This window comes from Ixodes scapularis, unplaced genomic scaffold (assembly GCF_016920785.2).
Source record: "Ixodes scapularis isolate PalLabHiFi unplaced genomic scaffold, ASM1692078v2 PGA_scaffold15__6_contigs__length_5221840, whole genome shotgun sequence".
Lineage (NCBI taxonomy): Eukaryota > Metazoa > Arthropoda > Arachnida > Ixodida > Ixodidae > Ixodes > Ixodes scapularis.
In genome coordinates, this window is record NW_024609841.1 from 4395604 (window position 1) to 4414943 (window position 19340).

A 19340-nucleotide genomic window follows, 5' to 3' on the forward strand; every position below is an offset into this window, starting at 1 on the left:
TGTGTATGTGAAGGGAGATGGTTGACGTTGTGACGTAAACATTGAGTGGTCGCATTCGCAATACTTCATCTCATTTTTAATTTTTATTGAAATTCGACCAACCTCTTAGAAAACCAAGCAGACCTGGTTCGACTTGATATAGTGCCATTCACCGGAAATTCAGGCAGGGAGAAGTAAATGTTTACAGTGGTAGAAAAAAAGGGGACACCGGTGAACTTCAACCGGTCCCTTTGCGCAATAACATGCTTTTTCCGACTTAATGATGCCCTACGGTATAAAGCGCAGTCAACCACGTAGAGACGAATGCTGGACGTAATTTATGTTGAAATGTCATTTATACGTATTTAAAATATGAGCGACCCCTAACACCGATATCTGGGGACAGCGGACGTTTCGCCTCAGTGAGTTTTACGTTTTGTCGTTAACAAAAGCTGCCGATTTTCTATTTGTTCGATCATCAGTAAGCCAGTTAAAAAAACTGTTCGAAACTTTTAACGACTCTATCGTGGTAGAATTCAACTATAGTCTTTGGCAGCTTAATAAACGCGGGGCGGGGCGATCCCCGTGCAGCTTATTATCGCTGCAGCCATGGAGATATGAAAGGATGCCGAAGAACGAATCACCCAGCAAAACGTGTTACAGCTTAAGGACACTATAGCTTTGTGACGCATCAAAAACCACTTCCTAAGCCATGGTAGAGTTAAAAACTATTTATATCTACACTCGAAAAAAAAAAAAAAAAACACTCTTCTGAAAGGATTTGTGACGCCCCAAGATCTGTTTCAGCTCGTGAAAAATGGTTCCGCCTCAAGCACTATCGCCATCTGGCGCACTCAAAAGGCAACTAAGGATGAACTCTTTCGCATTAAAAAAGCAGCTTAGACAACGCCTTATAGGTTTTTTTGTTTTTTTTTTTTGAGAAGAAACTTTTTAGGGGGTGTTGAAAAGAACTTTTTAGGGTGCGAAATTTGAACCAGCCGAAGAGCTCCTAAGAGTTCTCGTACGGCCAGATTTTTCTTATTGTGTAGGCGTTTCACAGTGTTAATCTTTATGTTCTAATCTCTTTAGGCTAAGTAGCGAAGGAAGCCTATATTTGTCATCCCTATCGTTTTGGCCGGTTTTTGAAAATGTGCTTCACGTGCTTTTTTATCCATTCGCTAGGTGGCTTTCCGAAAATCAAAACTATAAAATAATGCAAAAAAAAAAAGCTGGAAGAAATACTAGAGTGCTCCTCTAGTCCGCGGCTATGTTACTACACAACACAATTATTTTGTTTTCATTCGAGTTATTGATGAGATTAAATATACACTCGTGGCTTAGTTCAGTATCTAGCATGCTGTCCTATATAAGTGAAGAAATGGATGCGGGGCAACTACTATTGGGGACATAAACACAGATTCAAAACCACTATTAAAGAGCCTCGCTTAATTAACATCATTGGCCACCGACCGACCCGAGTCGCTGATTGGCGGAATGCATTGTTGTTTGAACCTTTCACGTACTTCCACTATTCCTCCTGGGTTGTATTTTAATCTTTCAACAAAGTCGTTAAACATTGCTTTAAAATGTGACACCGCATTTTTTAAACGTTCCGTGAGCTCTTCTCGCCGGTCCAGAATACATTGCGGTTAGAGACTAATCGAACTTCATTAATCGATTTTGCTCGCGATAAGAGTGTATTTTCACAAATATAATCGAATCAGTGCCATAATTATTTAAATTCGAAGTCAGTTTATTTTGTCCATACATACCTACAGGCGACGGGGGTACGGGCAAAAAGCCAACATCTACTGGCTTGACCAGGCCAACCCCGCTTTTTTTGTAGATCTATCTGAGGCACTTAAGACAGTTTCTCAGGCTACACTTTTGCATAAGCGTAGCACTTACTAGGCAATCTTTCTCTGGTTAACTGAATATCTGGTTTTCTTTAAATGACTCACAGTGTATGCGTTATAACTGTCCCATATGTTTTATTGATGGTTTGTCGTCAGGTGTTCCTCTCGTTTAAGTTCTCTGAGAGCTTCTGTTTTTATTGTGCATAAAAATGCGTAGACAACCGCGTACTCTATCACACGATCATCTTATGACGGAATCGTAATATTCTAATCACTTTTGTAACACCTGATAAATGACACATTTTGAAGCGTTCTTGCGGCTCGTTCACACGGCTGCGTCGACGGCGTTGTGCAGTGTTGCGTCGGGCAGCACAGCGCCTCCCCATTGGCTCGCCGTTAGGGTCGCCATAGCAGCAGCTCGACGCAAGCAGTCTTAACGCTGTCAAACGCAGTCAAACGAAACTGTATGAATGAACCTTAACACCTGACAAATAAACATATTTACCCCGAATGTCGTATTTATATAATTTAAGGCACTCATCTCCTTTCTTGTTCGCATATCCACTAAACAGTTGCAGTTCGATCTTCTTTCTGGACGTGGCATATTTTTGGTATAAGCATATTTTGAGAAAAAGCACAGCTAGCACTGGAGAATATTGGATATCTGCAGCAAACATTATGGTGTAACTTCACAAGCTACTATGCTTCTAAGTTACAAATCTCGTGTCCGTCGAACCCTCAAATACGGTTCAGTCATTTTGGAAATGAAACAGTGAAATGTAAAGAAACTGAATTGGGGGGGGGGGGGGGGGGGGGTTTAAAGAAAGCGTTACAGTTCATTTATTGCCGGTGTCAAAGAAATTTTGAGCCCGACGTTTAACATTAAGCTATGACCAGCATTTCTGCACGTCGTGGCATTGAACGCCTAAAATGTGAATTGATTATTTATTTTAACATATTTCTTCGCATTAAAAACGATTTTCAAGTTTTTTTTTATACATCACCTGCAAGGAGTCAATATGAGCTAATATTTCAACGTTTCATTTACGTGTAAATATATTTACCTCCGTTTTATTTTTTTTAAATCATAAAATTTGGAACTTATTGCCCTGAATGCTCGTTTATTATCACTAATTTCGGTCTACCATCGATTGCTGTTGATATTGTTTGATATTTTTTTAATCCAACAAGGTTGGGCTAGTTGGTTCAGCATTATTGAAATGAAGAACAAAAACAACAGCGCAACGATACAGCAAGTAAACATGATACTGGAAAACATAGAAACAAAAATAAACAACCTGAAACCTCCCCCCCCCCCCCTCCCAGTCATGCCTACAGAAACTTGCAGGACGTCTGAATAAATTCCACCTCGTCGACCGCCCGAGCTGCCGACGGGGCGCTGGCACATATGTCCGCTTCATAGCTGGCAATAAAAATAGCCTCATGAATTTCTCTGCCATTCTTATTTCTGTGCCTTGCTAAAATCTTAATAAAAACAAATCGCCGTTTCATCTCGCGCAGGCGCGAAATGAAATGCCTTGAGGTACGATGTGCTATTGGTGTTTTCCGCTCCGTGTAAGTTGGCGGAACTATGCGCGAGAGTTGCCGATAAGAAGGACAAAGGCCCCGCTTGCTCGGTGAGGCATGAGAATCAACATGTTGTTTGCAAGGTGGGATTTGTTTACACGATTCCACTAACGTGTGGGAAAGCCTACGTCGGTCGGAAGGGCAGATGTGTTAATCACAGACTGCGGGAGCGTGACTTGTCGTTGCGATCAGTGGTGGGAGCTGTAGGGGGCATTTGCCATTGCATTGTCATGGATGTAGTGCGAACCTATCTTCAGTAAGACTGGTATCATTGGCAATGGAAGGAACATAGCGAATAGATAAATTTTAGAGGCGCATGCAATTATCAAAGCAGGCGCGAACTGCGTGAGCCAAACGTCACTGGGCTTGAGTAGCAAAGAGATTGTTTTTTTGGACACGTGGTGAATGTATCATGTGACGTGGGCGGAGTTGCTGTTTTCTTTGCTTTGTTTTCATGTGATTAAATTTCAGTTGAGAGTCAGCGCTTGTCCTGTTTGCACTTCCTTAAGTCCCCGTTTACTGTGCGCGGTTTGCTTTTTCGTATGAAATGACGTTTTGGATGAGTCGTCAGAGTGCGCGATCAGTACAGGCTGACTCACTGTTGCTAACAGACGTGTCGTTCGATTGATTTGTTTTTGGTATCATGTCAAAGTTGCATAGACATACGCTGCACAGTGCACCATCGGTCCTAACGTGTAACTTGTTACAATACTGTGTTACTGATTCCGCGTGGAAGTTGAAACTTAAGCCTACAATTTATCGTCTAGGCCTCTGTTTACGTTTCTATTATATACATATAGTTGAAATGTCGAACGTGGATATACCACATCAAGCCGAACTTGATGGTGGAAAAATAATAAAGATATCTGCATTCCTTCAAGAGGTATGCACCAAGCAAGATGGTCATAGTACGTCAGGCGCTGGCATGACATCACCCACGCCGCCACCAAGTGACACGCATCGCATGTCCAGTGCGGCCGCGGCGATGCGGAGACTCGCGTTTCGATCCGCACTTGTTTGCGATTGCCTGTGTGCCTTGCGGTTGAATACGCTTGTTTTCTGGCTTGATATTTGTTTCGTTCGGTTTCTTATGTATCGTTTAGTAGCATAAGTCTGACTCATATTTAAATATCTGTTTGGTTCGATTGTTTCTGTAAGTAACGAATAAATGTTTTCCATTTGACATTTGTATTACTTCCGTTAGCTACAAATACATCTGTTACGTTCGATACATGGCTTACATTTCACTGGGCTCGGCACGTAGACGTTGTCACACCTAATCTTGTGTCCGTGTGGTATACACTGCCTGCCTTTTTTTCGTTGATCTAATATTTATTTTGTCTGCGTGCGTGATACTATTTGTTTCTTGCTCACACTCTACCCGTGCAATTCCTCTAATATATCTGCAATATCTGTAAACCAAATGAATCCATTTTTAGCTAAATATTGTCCCACTCAGAGCAGTTCACCCTTTACAACGCATAGAAGAGAAAAAAACATGCACAAACGAACAAGTGTATAAAAAGGGTTTGCAGTCTTAGTTGAGGTTCTATTATTTCCTAGGAATAGCAATTTTATCTTTTCCTATGCTTGACATTTATTCCTTTCTTGACGTTTTGTAAATATACTTAGGTACTAGACCCCCAACAAAGCGATCACTTTCATCTGAACGTTCAAACCACAACGATAGTCCGTGACAGCCAAGGTTACTAGAACAACTCAGTTGGGAAACCGCCATAGGAGCCTGCTTTGAAAAAGTGGCTCCGATCCGTACTCGAAAAGGGAACTAGATGCGATTGCAACGCCGCCATTTTTCCCGCAGCTTTAACTTGTCTGGTTTTGCTTGCCGCTAAAGGACGGAGCTGTAATCGCATCTAGTTCGGTCTTGGTGGACGCGAGCGATCCGGATTTCAAGGGTGAGCTTCCCAACTGAGTGTCTTAGTAGCGTTGGTGACAGCCTAAAAAACGCCGGGCGTGACAGTCCCGATCCTCTTGTTATCACTCCACAGGCAAGAGTGCTGCGTTACTGGGTAAAAATGTCGGAGAGAGGATCATCACACAATAAGCAACGCTCTGAGTGCTTTTCAGCTGTGAGTGACTTTAGGGGGTTATCAATAAAGCACATAGACTCTAAGCCCGTGCTTTCACATTTCCACGGAGAACTTGGATAGTCAAACACTTCGATCTACAAGGAAATATATCCTGGTAAATGACAAGGCTGAAAGAAGTCTAAACCTTATAGTGGAGTAGGGATTATGAAACTCGGAATATGGCGAGAGAATGAGTCATTATGACCTGTACCGCATCCTAGACGAGAAATGATTTTTTTTTTGTCTTCGCACACCGCGCAGCTCCCGCAGCTTGTTGTGTTTAAAACACCAAACACCTTAAAAAAAAGGAAAAAAAAAGATTAGTGTAGTAGAAGCTGGTGAAAACTTTAAAAGCAACCCGCCAGATCTCAAAAAACGTCGGCAGCCACTTCGAGAATTCCAGAAGGTGCTTCCTTGAGTTCATCGCGTTTAATTTGACAAAGATGGTAGAGAAACGCTCTGACATACGATTTAAATTAGTTACTAAACACAATAATAGCTAAGGGCCCGTACGTTTTTTTGTTTATATAATGCGTGGGAACCATCAACAACAAGCTGAATGGTTCAAAGATGTGGTTGTGTTGTCCCTGTTTTAATTGTTTATTCTTTCTTCATCCATGGTTCAAAGAAGTGTTCTATGATGGTAGATACTGGTCAGTTTATGATTATCTATTCTTTCCTGGCATTCACGAAGATAATAATTATGTACATGATTTCATCTTGTGTGCACTATTGTTTTAAATGCTACTAAAATCCTAATCAGTTCCATTTTTTTTTTCAGATTCTTCAGTCTGCTTTTTCTTCTCTTGTGTTCAACGCTACAACCAGCGCGTGGCGATGACTTAGATTTAGTCCCCGAACTCTGCGATCTCAGGGACCAGCCGATGTATTGCAAGTGCGAGAATAAACACATCGGCAAGGACGACGTCGAAATCACCTGCTTTATTGTGAGAAATCTCACAGAAGACCACGTTGTCTTTAAAGCCTTCCAGAATCAGCCATCGATCGTTTCGATTGCATTCAGCACGTTCCGTAGTGACTACCATCTCCACTTCGTTCCGACAGAAGCACTGCGTTCCGCGGCGCCTGCCCTGGAGAGCCTCAAGTTCACTCAAGCCAGCCTTGGCTCGCTTAAGACTCACTCCTTCTACAACCTGCCTAAACTAAAGACGCTATCTCTCGATTCAAACGACATCACCGACTTGGAAAAGGAGTCCATTGCCGACTTGCCTCACCTCACAAAACTGGAGATGGGCGACAACAAGCTCGTCAAGCTCCCTGCTCATGCCCTCTCGCGTCTGTCGGCACTGACGCACCTATTCCTAGAGCGGAACCAGATAAAGAGCATCGAAGACACGGCCTTCGCTGACCTGGGTGCGCTAAAAGAACTCGACTTGAGCGACAACATGATCGTAGATCTGACGGAGGGCACATTCAAGGGTCTCGACCATCTGGAGCGGCTGGACATGTTCCGGAACAAGCTGCAGAGGTTGGACGCCCGGGTCTTCGGCGGGACGCCGGCGCTCATGGAATTGGACCTCAAATACAACGAGGTTTCGGAGGTGGACCCGCTGGCCTTCGAGGGGTTGCCGCGCCTCAAGAAGTTTTACTTCTCTCACAACCGGCTGCGGATCTTACCGGCGAACATGTTCTTAGGGGCGCCGAACCTGCTTACCGTGGACCTGTCGCAGAACCAGCTGCTCACGCTTACCTGGAGGACTGTCCAGGACTTGAGGAAGATTGACGCCGAGTCCTTCGACATGAGCCTCACTGGTTAGTGCTTTTTGAATGGTCTTTTGCGAGAGCGGCGGTTCGGGCTTTAGTTCAGCAGGGAATTTTCATACACCGCACACTGTGGATTCCGAGCTCCGGAAGCGGACGCTCAATCAGTAATCAAAGTGACGGCAAGTGCTTACACTAGCAAGGCAGTGTTTTTGCGTGCGGTCTACAAAAATTTCCCATTTTCCTTATGACGTTCTTAAATTTGTAAATCGAGGAAATGATTGGCGATGCATCAATTCGATACACTGCTTCGGATATTAGAATATAACAAAAAGGTAAAGCAGTTTGGAACTTTATTAACTATTTCGGCTGTGAATCTGCGATAACTATACTGCTCAAGTTTCCATGCAGAGGATCGATTTCCTAGTTCTCACATAGATTCTCTGATGATTAGCTAGAGAGGTTCAGATATTTTCAAAATAGTCTTTAGGGTTTATAGGCAGCGTCCAGACAGGTTTCAAGGTTTATAGATAATTCGCAGATAGCTCCCAGGTATCTAAATATTAGAACATTCGTAAAGTTTTGACGGAATTCAATCCTAGCGAAAACAAGAGAGACCTTCAATAAAAATACATTATCTCAAATTGATTTAATATGTTTCGGTAATATTGAAGAATAAGCACTCAGTAAATTAAAACTTTTTAAAATAAAGTTTGCAAGATAATTATTATTTATCTGGGTTCTTACTTGTTCCCATAAAACATTCCCAGTTTTTGCATGCATCTTGTTTACAAATTCAAACTCGCTTGCTTTTGAACCAGCTTTAAATGTTAATAGGATTCAAAGAGAAGGTGCTGCATTTGAGCAGACGGTAGAACAATGGTTTTAGGAATTTCGAATTGAAGATGAAAAGCTCAATACAACAGCCAACCAGCAAAACCTTTTGTTCTTTACATAGATGGTCTCTTAAATCAATGAGGTACGCGGGAAAGCTGTATTAGGGCTAGCATGAAAGACTCGGATGCAGCAAACGTCAAACGCGTGAAGGCTATTGTTAGGTTATCCCTATGTAATGCCCTCACACGAGGGCCCTTAAAAAATAAGATGAATAGAATTTCAGGTTGCCACAATCATATGACAAGCCTCTACAAGTTACCCGAAGACTTATAGTCATTCTGCGGTTCCCAATCATAATATTTCTATATTAATTTTTCCTTCAGCATGTTGCAACTAGGAGTGAAATACCGTTCTGAAAAGAACTAAAAATTGTTTGAAAATGAATTAAAATGCCGCGTGTATATCTCTTGAATTTGAGTGACTTTTTTATTATTGTTTTCCCATTATAAGGTTTCTGATATCCGTGCACGTCTTTCCGCTCCCAAGCTTTTTACATGCTGTAGTACTACAGAAGCGCAATGATTTTGATTAATAAACGCATGCACATCCACCATACTGTCAAAACCTTGCACCGAAGAAGACTTCAATGTTAATCAAAACAAAAAAATGAAATCACGTTTTAAGTAAAAACGCTTGTGAACCAAAATCGCTTACAAGATTTTATGAGCTCTATAATTCAAGACGTCTATCGACATAAAGATTATAAGAGTGTCGGTACCTTGGAAAATATGTATACTTCGTTTCATACTTAGTATAGAACACTGTCAAAGCTACTAGCGCGCGCGCGTGGCTTTATCTATGGTTTCGTTTGCGCAAGAACGCGTGCAAATGATCTGCGAGATCATTTGCTTCCTCGCGTACGCCATGCTCGCTCCAGCAGTTTTTACAGCGTTGTACACTAAGCATGAAACAGAATATAGATTCTAATAAACTTGGTTCGAAGAAATATGTCAAAATATACGAAATATAAGATATTGAACGTAAAATTGGTTTTGAATTCCCCTAAAAACTTTTTCAGTATGTGTAATTTTCTTACTGTTTCCACATAGTTTCCAGTTAGTTTCAAGAAAAGTTTCAACTGTTTTTCCAATAGTGTTCAGAGAGTTTTCTTTTTCGTTTTCAGGATTTTTACCTAACGGTTTTGTTTTATAAACAAAAACTTGATAGTTTCGAAATAATTTTTAAAATAATTTAAACATAGTTTGATCAATATTTCAAGACTGTTTAAAGGTAGTTGATAGATATTTCAAGACCGTCCGAAGGTAGTTAGTTATCCAGCTAGTTTCAAGATTGTTCCAAGATACTACTTTGCCATATACGTTTCACACAGTTCGTAAGATATTTGAGACTGTGTGCCGCACAGCTAAAAGAGAGTTTACCAGTGAGTTTTAAGACAGTTTCCAGATAGTTCGCCGAATATAGTTTCCACAGAGTTTGCCAAATGCTTGCCACAGTTTGTCAGACAGTTTGAAGACACTTTCCAGATAGATCGCAAGTAGTTTCCAGATAGTTTGCCAGATGGTTTCAAAACAGCTTCAAAAGAGATTCATTAGGTGAACAGACAGTTTGCCTGTGGTAGCTCCCGGGAATTACGTCCTAGCATAGTCTAAGTCAGTCGTGTCGGCGTCGAGGCTTTATTCCTAAAAACTCCTGCTTGCCATTTCATTAGTGAGATGAACAGACCGCATTTACGTAATATGAAAGGGGCGCCGCGGTCAGAGAGGTGGACCGGTTTTGTGCAACAGATCTTGAAACATTATTCCCCGCCGATCGCGGCACTCTACATCTAAACCAGTACATGCACCAATCGGTACACAGAATAGGCTGGTAGCGAGTTTCAGATTCCGGATGAACTCATCCTTTTAGTAAAATTGAAGTCTATGGTTCAAGAAGAGTTCCGTAAGCTGGTGTAGAGAGTTAATGGCGCAAATAAAAAGCATATAGCGTAACAGGAAGTGGTAATAGGAGTGGAAAGGACCAGCAAAAGGCAGGCGACAGCGTTCAATCTAGCCTATCTCGTGGAATGTCCAGTTGGCGTTGTCGAACCCAGTTAGACAAATGGATTCACATTTGCTTTTATACCTGGATAGTGTTTTCAGACAGTAACGATATGGTAATTTATGTATAATATATACAATGAAGTGTCTTATTTTTTCTTCTTGGCTGTCAGGGACAGAACAAAATAAGAGAGAAAGAGAGAGATAACAGTGTGAGAGCAGTTATGTGAATATTTAATAAAGAGGAATACTTTTTTATGCTTCTCTTGCCTGTTTTTCTGTATACCTGTTGTAATTTAGTAGTTTAAGATTACTCTCAGTTCTTTTTAGAAATTTATGGAATATTGATTTTAAACCAAAATATCGAAACTCGTAGACTGAATCGATACCGTAATTATTCTAAGAGATGCATGATCCGCAGAAGAAACCAAATAGAACAGTCCTTGTGAAAAGACAAAATTTTAAGGTGGGAGTTTTTACAGATTAAGACTCACGTGTCCCAAAACGTCACATGTGCGACTATACCGCAATTTTTCTGCTTAATTTATATAAAGTATATTGCGGCTTGCATCACTAAGCCATAGCAGTGGTGCACTCTTAGAAAAAAGGGTCAGTATAGTCCTCCCTAAAGGGAGGAACGCTCTTGACACATATGTTCCTTCAGAAAGGGAGAAACTTTCGTCCCTTAAGCAGGGGAGGAAAAGTTCCTCCGTCGACTGCATCTCATTATGGCGGCCACGAATCGAGCAAATCGAGCTCGGTAAGGCTTAACGAGAACACTAAGTCTATTGCACGAAGCGAGAGGAGCAGGAGATAAAAACCTTATCCGAGCTTTCCGCGAACTGTATTTATTTCCGAAGTTTCTTTACCCCTGCAGGTAAAGAAACTTACGTTTCGAAAGCATGCAGTCTCAGGCTTCTCATCGTCAGCACTGCGATGTTCAACGGAGACAACCGGCACTCAGTTCGCGCACTTTATGTCCTACCTTTGCTATTCCTCGAGCCACAATTCCTTCGTCAACCGTTGCGTCAACCGCACATCACGGAGGAGTGAAAATCATTCGCCCGCAAAACCAAAAGCCGCTCTCAAAAAAAAAAGCAAATTCGAAGCAACCTCTTGGCTTATCTCAGCACGGTAACACGAAATTATGGCGTAGCCGCGTAGCGTAAAAGGATGTTAAATCGCTTGCCACCAGATGGCAGGGTCAAGCAGAGTAATCGCACGTAGCTAGGCTAGGTGGCGCTAGGTACCGCCCAATTCATGTTTTACAAAAAAAATATTTTTATTTCCTTACGCCACATTGGCGTTTCCTTTTCTTCGGAATCTCTAACACATGTAGACACGTTGCGCACACTACAAACATCGGGTCAACATATATTGAACGCATACACAGGCATCGCACATACAAACATCAATACAACAGCACACTACCCCGATCACTACTACCGAGCCCTGCGTTTCCGTCTTTTATAGTGGTCGTTTCGAACGTACGGAATTTTTCGGTGACTCCCTAAGCAAAAAAAAATATTCCGAACATGTTCATTTTTTTCCAGCAATGTCATACATCTGAGGCTATTTTTAATGGCTCAGGGGATGAATCTCTTATTAAAAAGAAGACGCTCGATCATGCCATAATTATTTGAAAGCCAATAAATCGAGCCGCTCCAATGTGGTTCCAAGCCATGAGTTTGTTTTCCCGCATGGCCCTTCGTAGCCAGTATTTATATTGTAGTGTTCGTTTTTCTATTTGTGCTGTTCGCGCAAAGCTGCAATTGCCGTCTTGAATTAATCTCTTTAGAGCGGATATCCACTCAGCTGGAAGTGATGCTTCACGGGCACAGAAATCGCTTTTCGATCAACTTGAATGCAGTCAAAGCCGCGACTTGCGACAACTGTTAAGTGTACGGAGCTGCGCCGTTGCGAGCTCGAAAACTTCTAGCGCTCATCCCAGCGCGCCACTTAGAGGGCAGTTTCTACAGGAACCGTAATATATTTAAACAGTAAAATAAAGGATAGCGTTTTTTTGTTTTTTTTTTCGATTTTGCCTGTCTTTTTTTTATGCTAAACTTCCATTATAAATATACGTACTTTCCGTCATACTTTCGTAGTGTTGTCTTTTCCCCAGAGCGCAATCGCTCTCGGGGACCGACAGTCACATTGGCCACTGTACGATAGGAGCTTACCGTTCAGACCAGCGTTCCAACATGACTATCCACACGTCGATCGACTGCACCTAATCCCTCAAGTGGTTTTAAACTCTTTAATGTAAAGCGGAATGTCATCCTGCGACACCCCGGCCCCTCCGATAACGGCCCGACCAGCGGTATCAATGCCCGACAGTTTACGTCATCTCATCTTGTTGTTACACCACTGATACGCGAACACACGGTCACATCGGCGATAATTCCAGTCTTCTGTTCACAACCCACAACACTGCCATCACGATGTCGCTGACACGAAGAAATACAGAACCACGTTCACGATGTTGCTGACACGCAGAAGAATCACGTTGAACGCCGGTTGGCACTCGGCACGGGACAACGGAACCGAACTCAGCACGGAAGGCACCCAGGCAGCCGGCAGGAAAACCTGCCTTCCTTGGACGCAGTTCCCGCGATTTCCATAACGTCGAAAACGTCGACACAGTTCCTCGTGGTTTCGCTGCTGTAGTTCCGCGTGTGTCCCGCAAATTAGAGACGGCCGTCTTACCCAGTGTATGTAGCGCTGCTGGCACTGCTCCGGAACTTCGCTGTTTCTAGCGGCTTCGTTAGCTCGTTTGATAAAATTAGTGGTAAAAACGTCAATGCAACCGAAATGTTCTGCACGTTTGGACTAGAAGACGGAATTACAGGCGGCCTTCGCTGCCGCTGAAGCTGGATCAACTCAACATTAATTTATTAAACAACGTGCGCGATGTGCTCGAAAAACGAAACCGAAAGAAGATGGGTCGGGAGGGCGAAAGCTCTCTCCGGTCTGCCTGGAGGAGGAAAACGTCTCGGAGAATAATAAGGACTTTAATTTTCCTTTCATCGGTCTGGGTTTGTTTATGTGTGTTTTGGTAAACAAAAACAAAAACAAAAAAAAAAAAAAACTTTACAAAAAAAAAAAAAAGAAGAACCACTTTTCTGGGGATCGAACCGTTGACCACTTGGTCAGTAGCGCGATGTTCTACCCCTGCGCCAACTGAACAAGGAGGAACTCGCCCTCCTCCTTTCATCTGAACTGCCGTTCCTCCCTTCTCTGGGCAACTTGTCCGCAACAAGGAGGAACAGTCGCTTTTGCTACCTTTCTCCTCCCTTTTTTCTTAGAGTGTGGTTACGCATGATCATTCAAAGCAAATTTAACACAAGAGCACGAATAACATCTACAGGAACACCAAGGGACGATAGGGTAAAAATTTCATTTGGTAAAGAATCCCATCCGCCATGGAGGCGGGATACTCACGTATTCTCCGTTTTCAGTTTCTGCTGCCTTTAATCGTCCCATTCGGTGCCCAGTTTAGAACGTTTCGGGCCGAGGAAACATAGATCAGCGATAAGTTCCCGGCGATTCCGTTCTGTCTGCCTGATCATTCTTCACTGTATTTGACGATGCTTCATCCGGACACGACTTTCGTCGATCATCACGTCTGGCAACAACGTTGGACGTCATATTGTCACGAATGACAACTGATGAGGCGACGAAAACTGAAACCAACTAAACGTTTAATGGGTCGAACTTGTGCCTAAAATAAAAAGGAAAAGGAAACAGAAGATAACTATAGCGCGTCGCGGGCGTCCATGACGGCGTAACAACAGGATCGAACGCTGGGGCGAGACTGACTGCAGCTTGCCACGGGGAGCACCTTTTGTAGCCGCGTGGGTATCTGGAAAATTCAGCCTAGAGCGTTCGGCGCGTAGAACATTCGAAACTCGATCAGACAAGAAATTTCTCGAATTTGCGAGAACGACAAGCAGAGAGAATAAATAAAAGAACAATCCGCTACCTGGAACCGAACCCAGATCTTCCGCGCGACAGCCAAGCCCGGTAACCATTCGGCCATGTACGCACCCGCTCAGCACGCGCTTGGCAATATGATCATGAACTATTTAAGAGCCTGCTCTGCCAATACCCGATGGGTTTCGGCGCCGTCATGGAGGCGGGAGACTCGACATATTCTCGTTCTTCAGCTCAGTGCACCTTACGTTTATGATACTAATGTGCGTTACGCACAGTCTTGTGAAACGGCACCGAGACCCAACTTGCTGCACTTACAGAGCTTGTTTTTCTGCGTGCCGCTGAAGTGCTTTCTTTGAACTCTCGGGTTGTCTTATCCGAGGTGAAAAAATGATTAATGGTATCTGGTGATGTGAAAGAAACCCTGGTCCTCTCACTGCGGAGCAGCAAAGGGAGTTTCTAGAAGCACTCTGTGTTATACCAAAGCTAGAGCCACTAAATGAGCTGCGCTTAGAGTATCGGCACTCCGTTCCCCGGCATTGTTGTGGGCGCCGCCATTTTGGCTCGTATGCAGAGCAGACGCAACTGCCGATCGTCATGATTCAAAAGTGCGACTTCCTCAGCATTAGATTCGGTTGTGGAAAGGTCACGCAATATTGCTTTGCTCTGTCACGAACTATTTAAACATTTGTGGAGGGCGGAAAGGCGTTTCCTGTGATTTCAGATAAAGCTTCAGATAAATGGCAACCATGATTTTACGACACAATATGGCCAAGTGTCGTTACTCTGAAGCGTAGCTTATTTAGTGGCACTAACCAAAGCTATAGGAGGGACAAGTAAAGGTCCTTTCATATTTGAGGTAGATTAAGCGAAATCAGCAGGTAGCAGACGAGAAGCTTGCGGCTCTCACAGCCCGGATCGCTTGGATGGCAGAAGGAGGGGAGTGTGAAGGAATTGGGAACCGAAATAAGTTGCTTAAAAAAACGAAATGAAACCATAGCTGCGCAACTTAGTGCGGTTATGACGCAGCAGCATGACCTGAAAAAAAGATATAAAAATATTTTTTTTAATGCGCTGCCAGATTCTGCTAGCGACACGTGGGAAGATCCGAACGAAATGATATACCGGTATGCGATAGTAACCTTGGCGTTCAAGATGAACCGTTATATAATTAATCGCGCAATTAGAATCGGTAGTTTCTCTTCAACAAAAAGCGGGCTGATCGTCATACAGCTTCGTTCATTCAAAGAAAAACAAAACAAATTAGACCAAGCCCACAAACTAAAGTTCAGTAGAGTAGATTCTTGGGGCTATTTGGTTTTGGAACTTGGAAGACATGTTACCGCTCAAAACTCAAGGAGAAAGACGAGAACCAATATGTGCGTATTAAACATTGATTAAACGCCCTAAAAAAAGCATGCCACCATGAGATGTCCAGAGCCGTTTATTGAGAGAGTTTGGCCATACATTGGTTGGAATAAGCGAGCATCTCGGGGCCAACCACAGGCCTCGAAACAGCCCCTCGTGGTGGGCGTGAGCTCTAGATTTGTGACACGACTAATTTAAGCCGTTTTAGCGTCGCTAGAGTGATAAGGTTTGACTCTCGGTGACTGAAAACTTTGCGCATGTGAGGTGTTAGTCACGCCAATATTCAAGCGTAGAATAAACGAGCGTGCGCTCCAAACCAGGGCCGACTTGCTAGAAAGAGCGTCTCAGCTGAGACGGGGAAAGAAAGCACTGCCAAAGCCAGCGCACGAGCCGACCAGGACTCCGCTTCTAAAGACGCTCACGCGCCCCACATTTGCACTGTTTTCTTTCAGCCAGTCTCACGACGCTGTTCTAGCAAGCCGGCCAGAGTGAACAAACATCGGCAGTGCAGACAAAGGCATGGGCACGAGCGTAAGGCTTTGGAAAGTGCCTCCTATGCACGAGTTCTCGTACAAACAAAAGCGTTTTGCTGAGCTAGGCTCACGCGCCTGTACCTTTGTCTTCACTGCCGACATTTGTAAGATGGAGTAGAGAGACCGAAATTGAACGCTTCTATTTCACGCTTTAAATGTCGTTTGCAATATTGCGACGTCGCGGTCCCCTGATTGGTCGACGCTGTGTCACAAATTTAGTTTACGCTCTAAGCGTGGGGTGAATATTCGGCGCTGGCGGCGGCCTTAGCTCTGCCTATTGGCCAAACTCTCCCAATACACGGCTCTAGTGATGTCAGAAGGCCTGGGCACGCAGTAGAGGCGGTTTTTGGCAGCTGGCTTCCCGAAGAATGTAGTGGTGTCAATTGCGGAGGTCGTATTAAAAAGATTGCGTGGTGAAGCTTGCCCTCGCCCAACGGTTCTCAGAGATAAACAAAAGGTCGCGGTGATACCATATACATCGCGACACTGTTTGCGCGAACACGACAACGGCGCCTTTTTGAATTTTATTAGGAAAGAGTATTAGTGGGCACGCAAATTTAACCCTTATTTAGGGCTGTAAATGAGCTCTTTCTATAACAATAACTTTTTATGACAACATTTTGGTTCCAGTGTCGCGCTCTGTACATTCACAAAATGGCGCATGGCCTGAAAAGGGTGGCCAATAGATCGAACGTAAAAGTAATGTTTTCCGCACCAAACAAACTTACTAGATTATGTAGGGTGAGAGATCCTTTTCGTAAGGTTCCTTCTGGCTGTGCGGTGAAACCTGTGGAATCCCTTCGTTGAATGTGCGCAGGAAGTAGTGTATCAGATCCCCTTATCGTGCGGAAACAAATATATAGGCGAGACCGGTGGGTGTGTTAATGATAGGCTAAGGGAACACAAACTTAAATTAGGAAATTATCAGGACGGTCGTCTGTCCGATCATTATCAAAGGTGTGCCGTTGTTTTCCGAGTGAAAGGTTTTGGCGGGGCACAAGGAAAAAACTGTGAAGGAGATAGTCGAGGCAGATGAGATTAAGAAGGGTAAGGCAGCATGTGTCAGCGTGGCCTCAATTGATCTACTTGACAAGGAACGTGCCTTCCTCAATGACGCGGCATGGCATTGGGTTGGCTAGTGATGGGGTGATATCAGAAACACGGATGGCATATAAGTGACGTTTTATGTAATAAAATCAGTTGCTCGTAGCGCACTGTGGTGTCTGATTCTCGTCTTTGTCCTTGCGTTTTGAGCGCTAAAATGTTTTCCGAGTCACAAACTAAAGAGCAGTTATTTGTCAATCAGCGAGGGCTTTTTTCTACGTGCAAGGTCTGAGAGAAAGAAACTGCTTCAGTATGCTAAGGAGCATAACGACAGGTTCAAACGCCGCTTTAACACGCTTGCTATAGGTGGAGAAACGTTCATGTACGATTCCGAAACTGACCGTGTTGTTGATTGCGTCCAATAGCAATAAAGGTCCCCTGTCGAGCGTCGTAAAATTGAACTAAGAGAACATGTTTGTATCGTTATACACTGTCGTAGTATGAAGCATTAAACAAGTGAGTTTCATGATCTGATTGCTGTCAATAATCCAGACAAAGTTATTGGTACACAATCGTGGTTGGACGTCCCCATTTGTGATTCAGAAATATTTCCTTCTTATTTCAACGTCCACCGTAATGATCGTGATGCAAGCGGAGGTGGCGTTTTCGTTCTCTTTAAAAAGCAAATGTAGAGCATTTTATTGCCGTTTAATGATCATTCAGATGAATCATGTCTGGTGCAAGATAGAACTTGAGAGCGAACATCTGACGCCATTTCGTTTTTTTAGAGGCCTCCGGGAATCAGTGATTCGAAACCACTCGAGGTGTTACCTGATTGTTTATCTGTGTTAGTGTCTGACCAGTCATCGTTGGGTGGTGATTTCAATCTTCCCGATATCAACTGGTGAAATTAGCCACCTATTTTACCTAGCAGATCCAGTCTGTTCACGTTTGAAGTCATAATTAATGAAAATGGGCTTTATCAATATGTAAATGCTCCCACAAGATACGCTGGATCAATTTCATTGAATTTAGGTCCTGTGCTTTGGAACAACCCTACTTTGGTTTGGTTGATTAATATGTCTGCAGGTATTAGTGTTCATGATATAATTGTTGGTAATATTAACTGCGACTACATGAGAATAAAAAGACCGATTTCAAGGAAAGTATTTTATTATGATAAGAGTAACTTTGACGGCATGTCGGATAACCTATCTTCGTTCCTACTAGAGTTTGAAGAATGCCCCGTACACATAAATATGTGCAGTTCGTGGAATCGTTTTAAAAGTGTGCTTGTTGAATTTGTTTTCGTAAACCTGGCAACTAACGTGAAAAAAATTGGAAGTTTGCTAAGTCTAACAGAAAACATGAGTTTGGCATTCCGGGTAAATCTGATGACCATAACACTTTCGCTGGGGACATTCATTAGGCAGCGTGTTTGGACACATATTTTCCGTTTGTTTTCTCTTCACCATATATCGGAGATTTTCAATCTCTACCGGAGTTTTAACGCGGTAGGGCTTTGTTGTTGTCCATACGTCTGACAATGTTGTTTTGGAAAACGATGTGCGTTCTTTGTTCCAGAGCCTTAGATTAGGGGCTGCGAGCGGACCAAATGGCATTTCTAACCATTTCTTGAAAAAAAAAAGAAATACGCTCGTGCTTTCTCACCGTTTCAGTTATATTGTGTAACAAATCCCTAGAGGACAGTAGGCTTCCCCGCGAATGGATACTTGCGAATATTTACCAATTCATAAATCATGTGCTAAAACAACCTTACTAACTATTGGCCAATATCACTCACCAACGTATGCTGCAAAACCATTGAATATATTGTTTACTCCAGTATCGTTGGGCATCTTAAAGTGAACATTATTTTCACACCTCAGCAATACGGTTTAGATCTGTTTTTTTTTATTTGTTACATGACTTAAGTCCGTTCTCCCGCGACATTTTGTCTTCGTACGATGAAGGCTTCCAGGCAAATTCTGTATTAGGGGATTTTCAAAAAGCCTTTGATGCAGTTCCGCATGTCCTTCTCATACATAAATTACCCTCACTGGAGCTACCGACAGTTGTCCATAGGTGGCTAGCAAGTTATCTGTCCAATAAGAAACAATGTGTTATCGTCAACTTTGAACATGTCTTTAGACATGTTCGAAGCTTGTATGAAGAAAACAAGCTTCTAACATTCTTGAGGGGTGTCTGCAGGTAATTCTGTCATCATCCCTAAAGCGAACACCGAATGTTTCTTGAGGATATTTAAGTAGTGTGACTGCGGCTAGAGGGCTACCGAAAGCCTCTCTCAATGGCCGAACTGATGAAAAAACA

The 19340-nt window shown here is 43.1% G+C and overlaps 1 protein-coding gene across 1 annotated transcript in view; it reads left to right on the forward strand.

Moving 5' to 3' along the window:
• The window catches only part of LOC121835619 (connectin-like), a 340517-nt gene that overhangs the window by 156291 nt on the left and 164886 nt on the right, over positions 1-19340 (forward strand). Inside the window, exon 2 of the mRNA XM_042290052.1 lies at positions 6294-7285. Coding sequence (XP_042145986.1) covers positions 6294-7285 — 992 coding nt within the window. The remainder of the gene's footprint in view (positions 1-6293; positions 7286-19340) is intronic.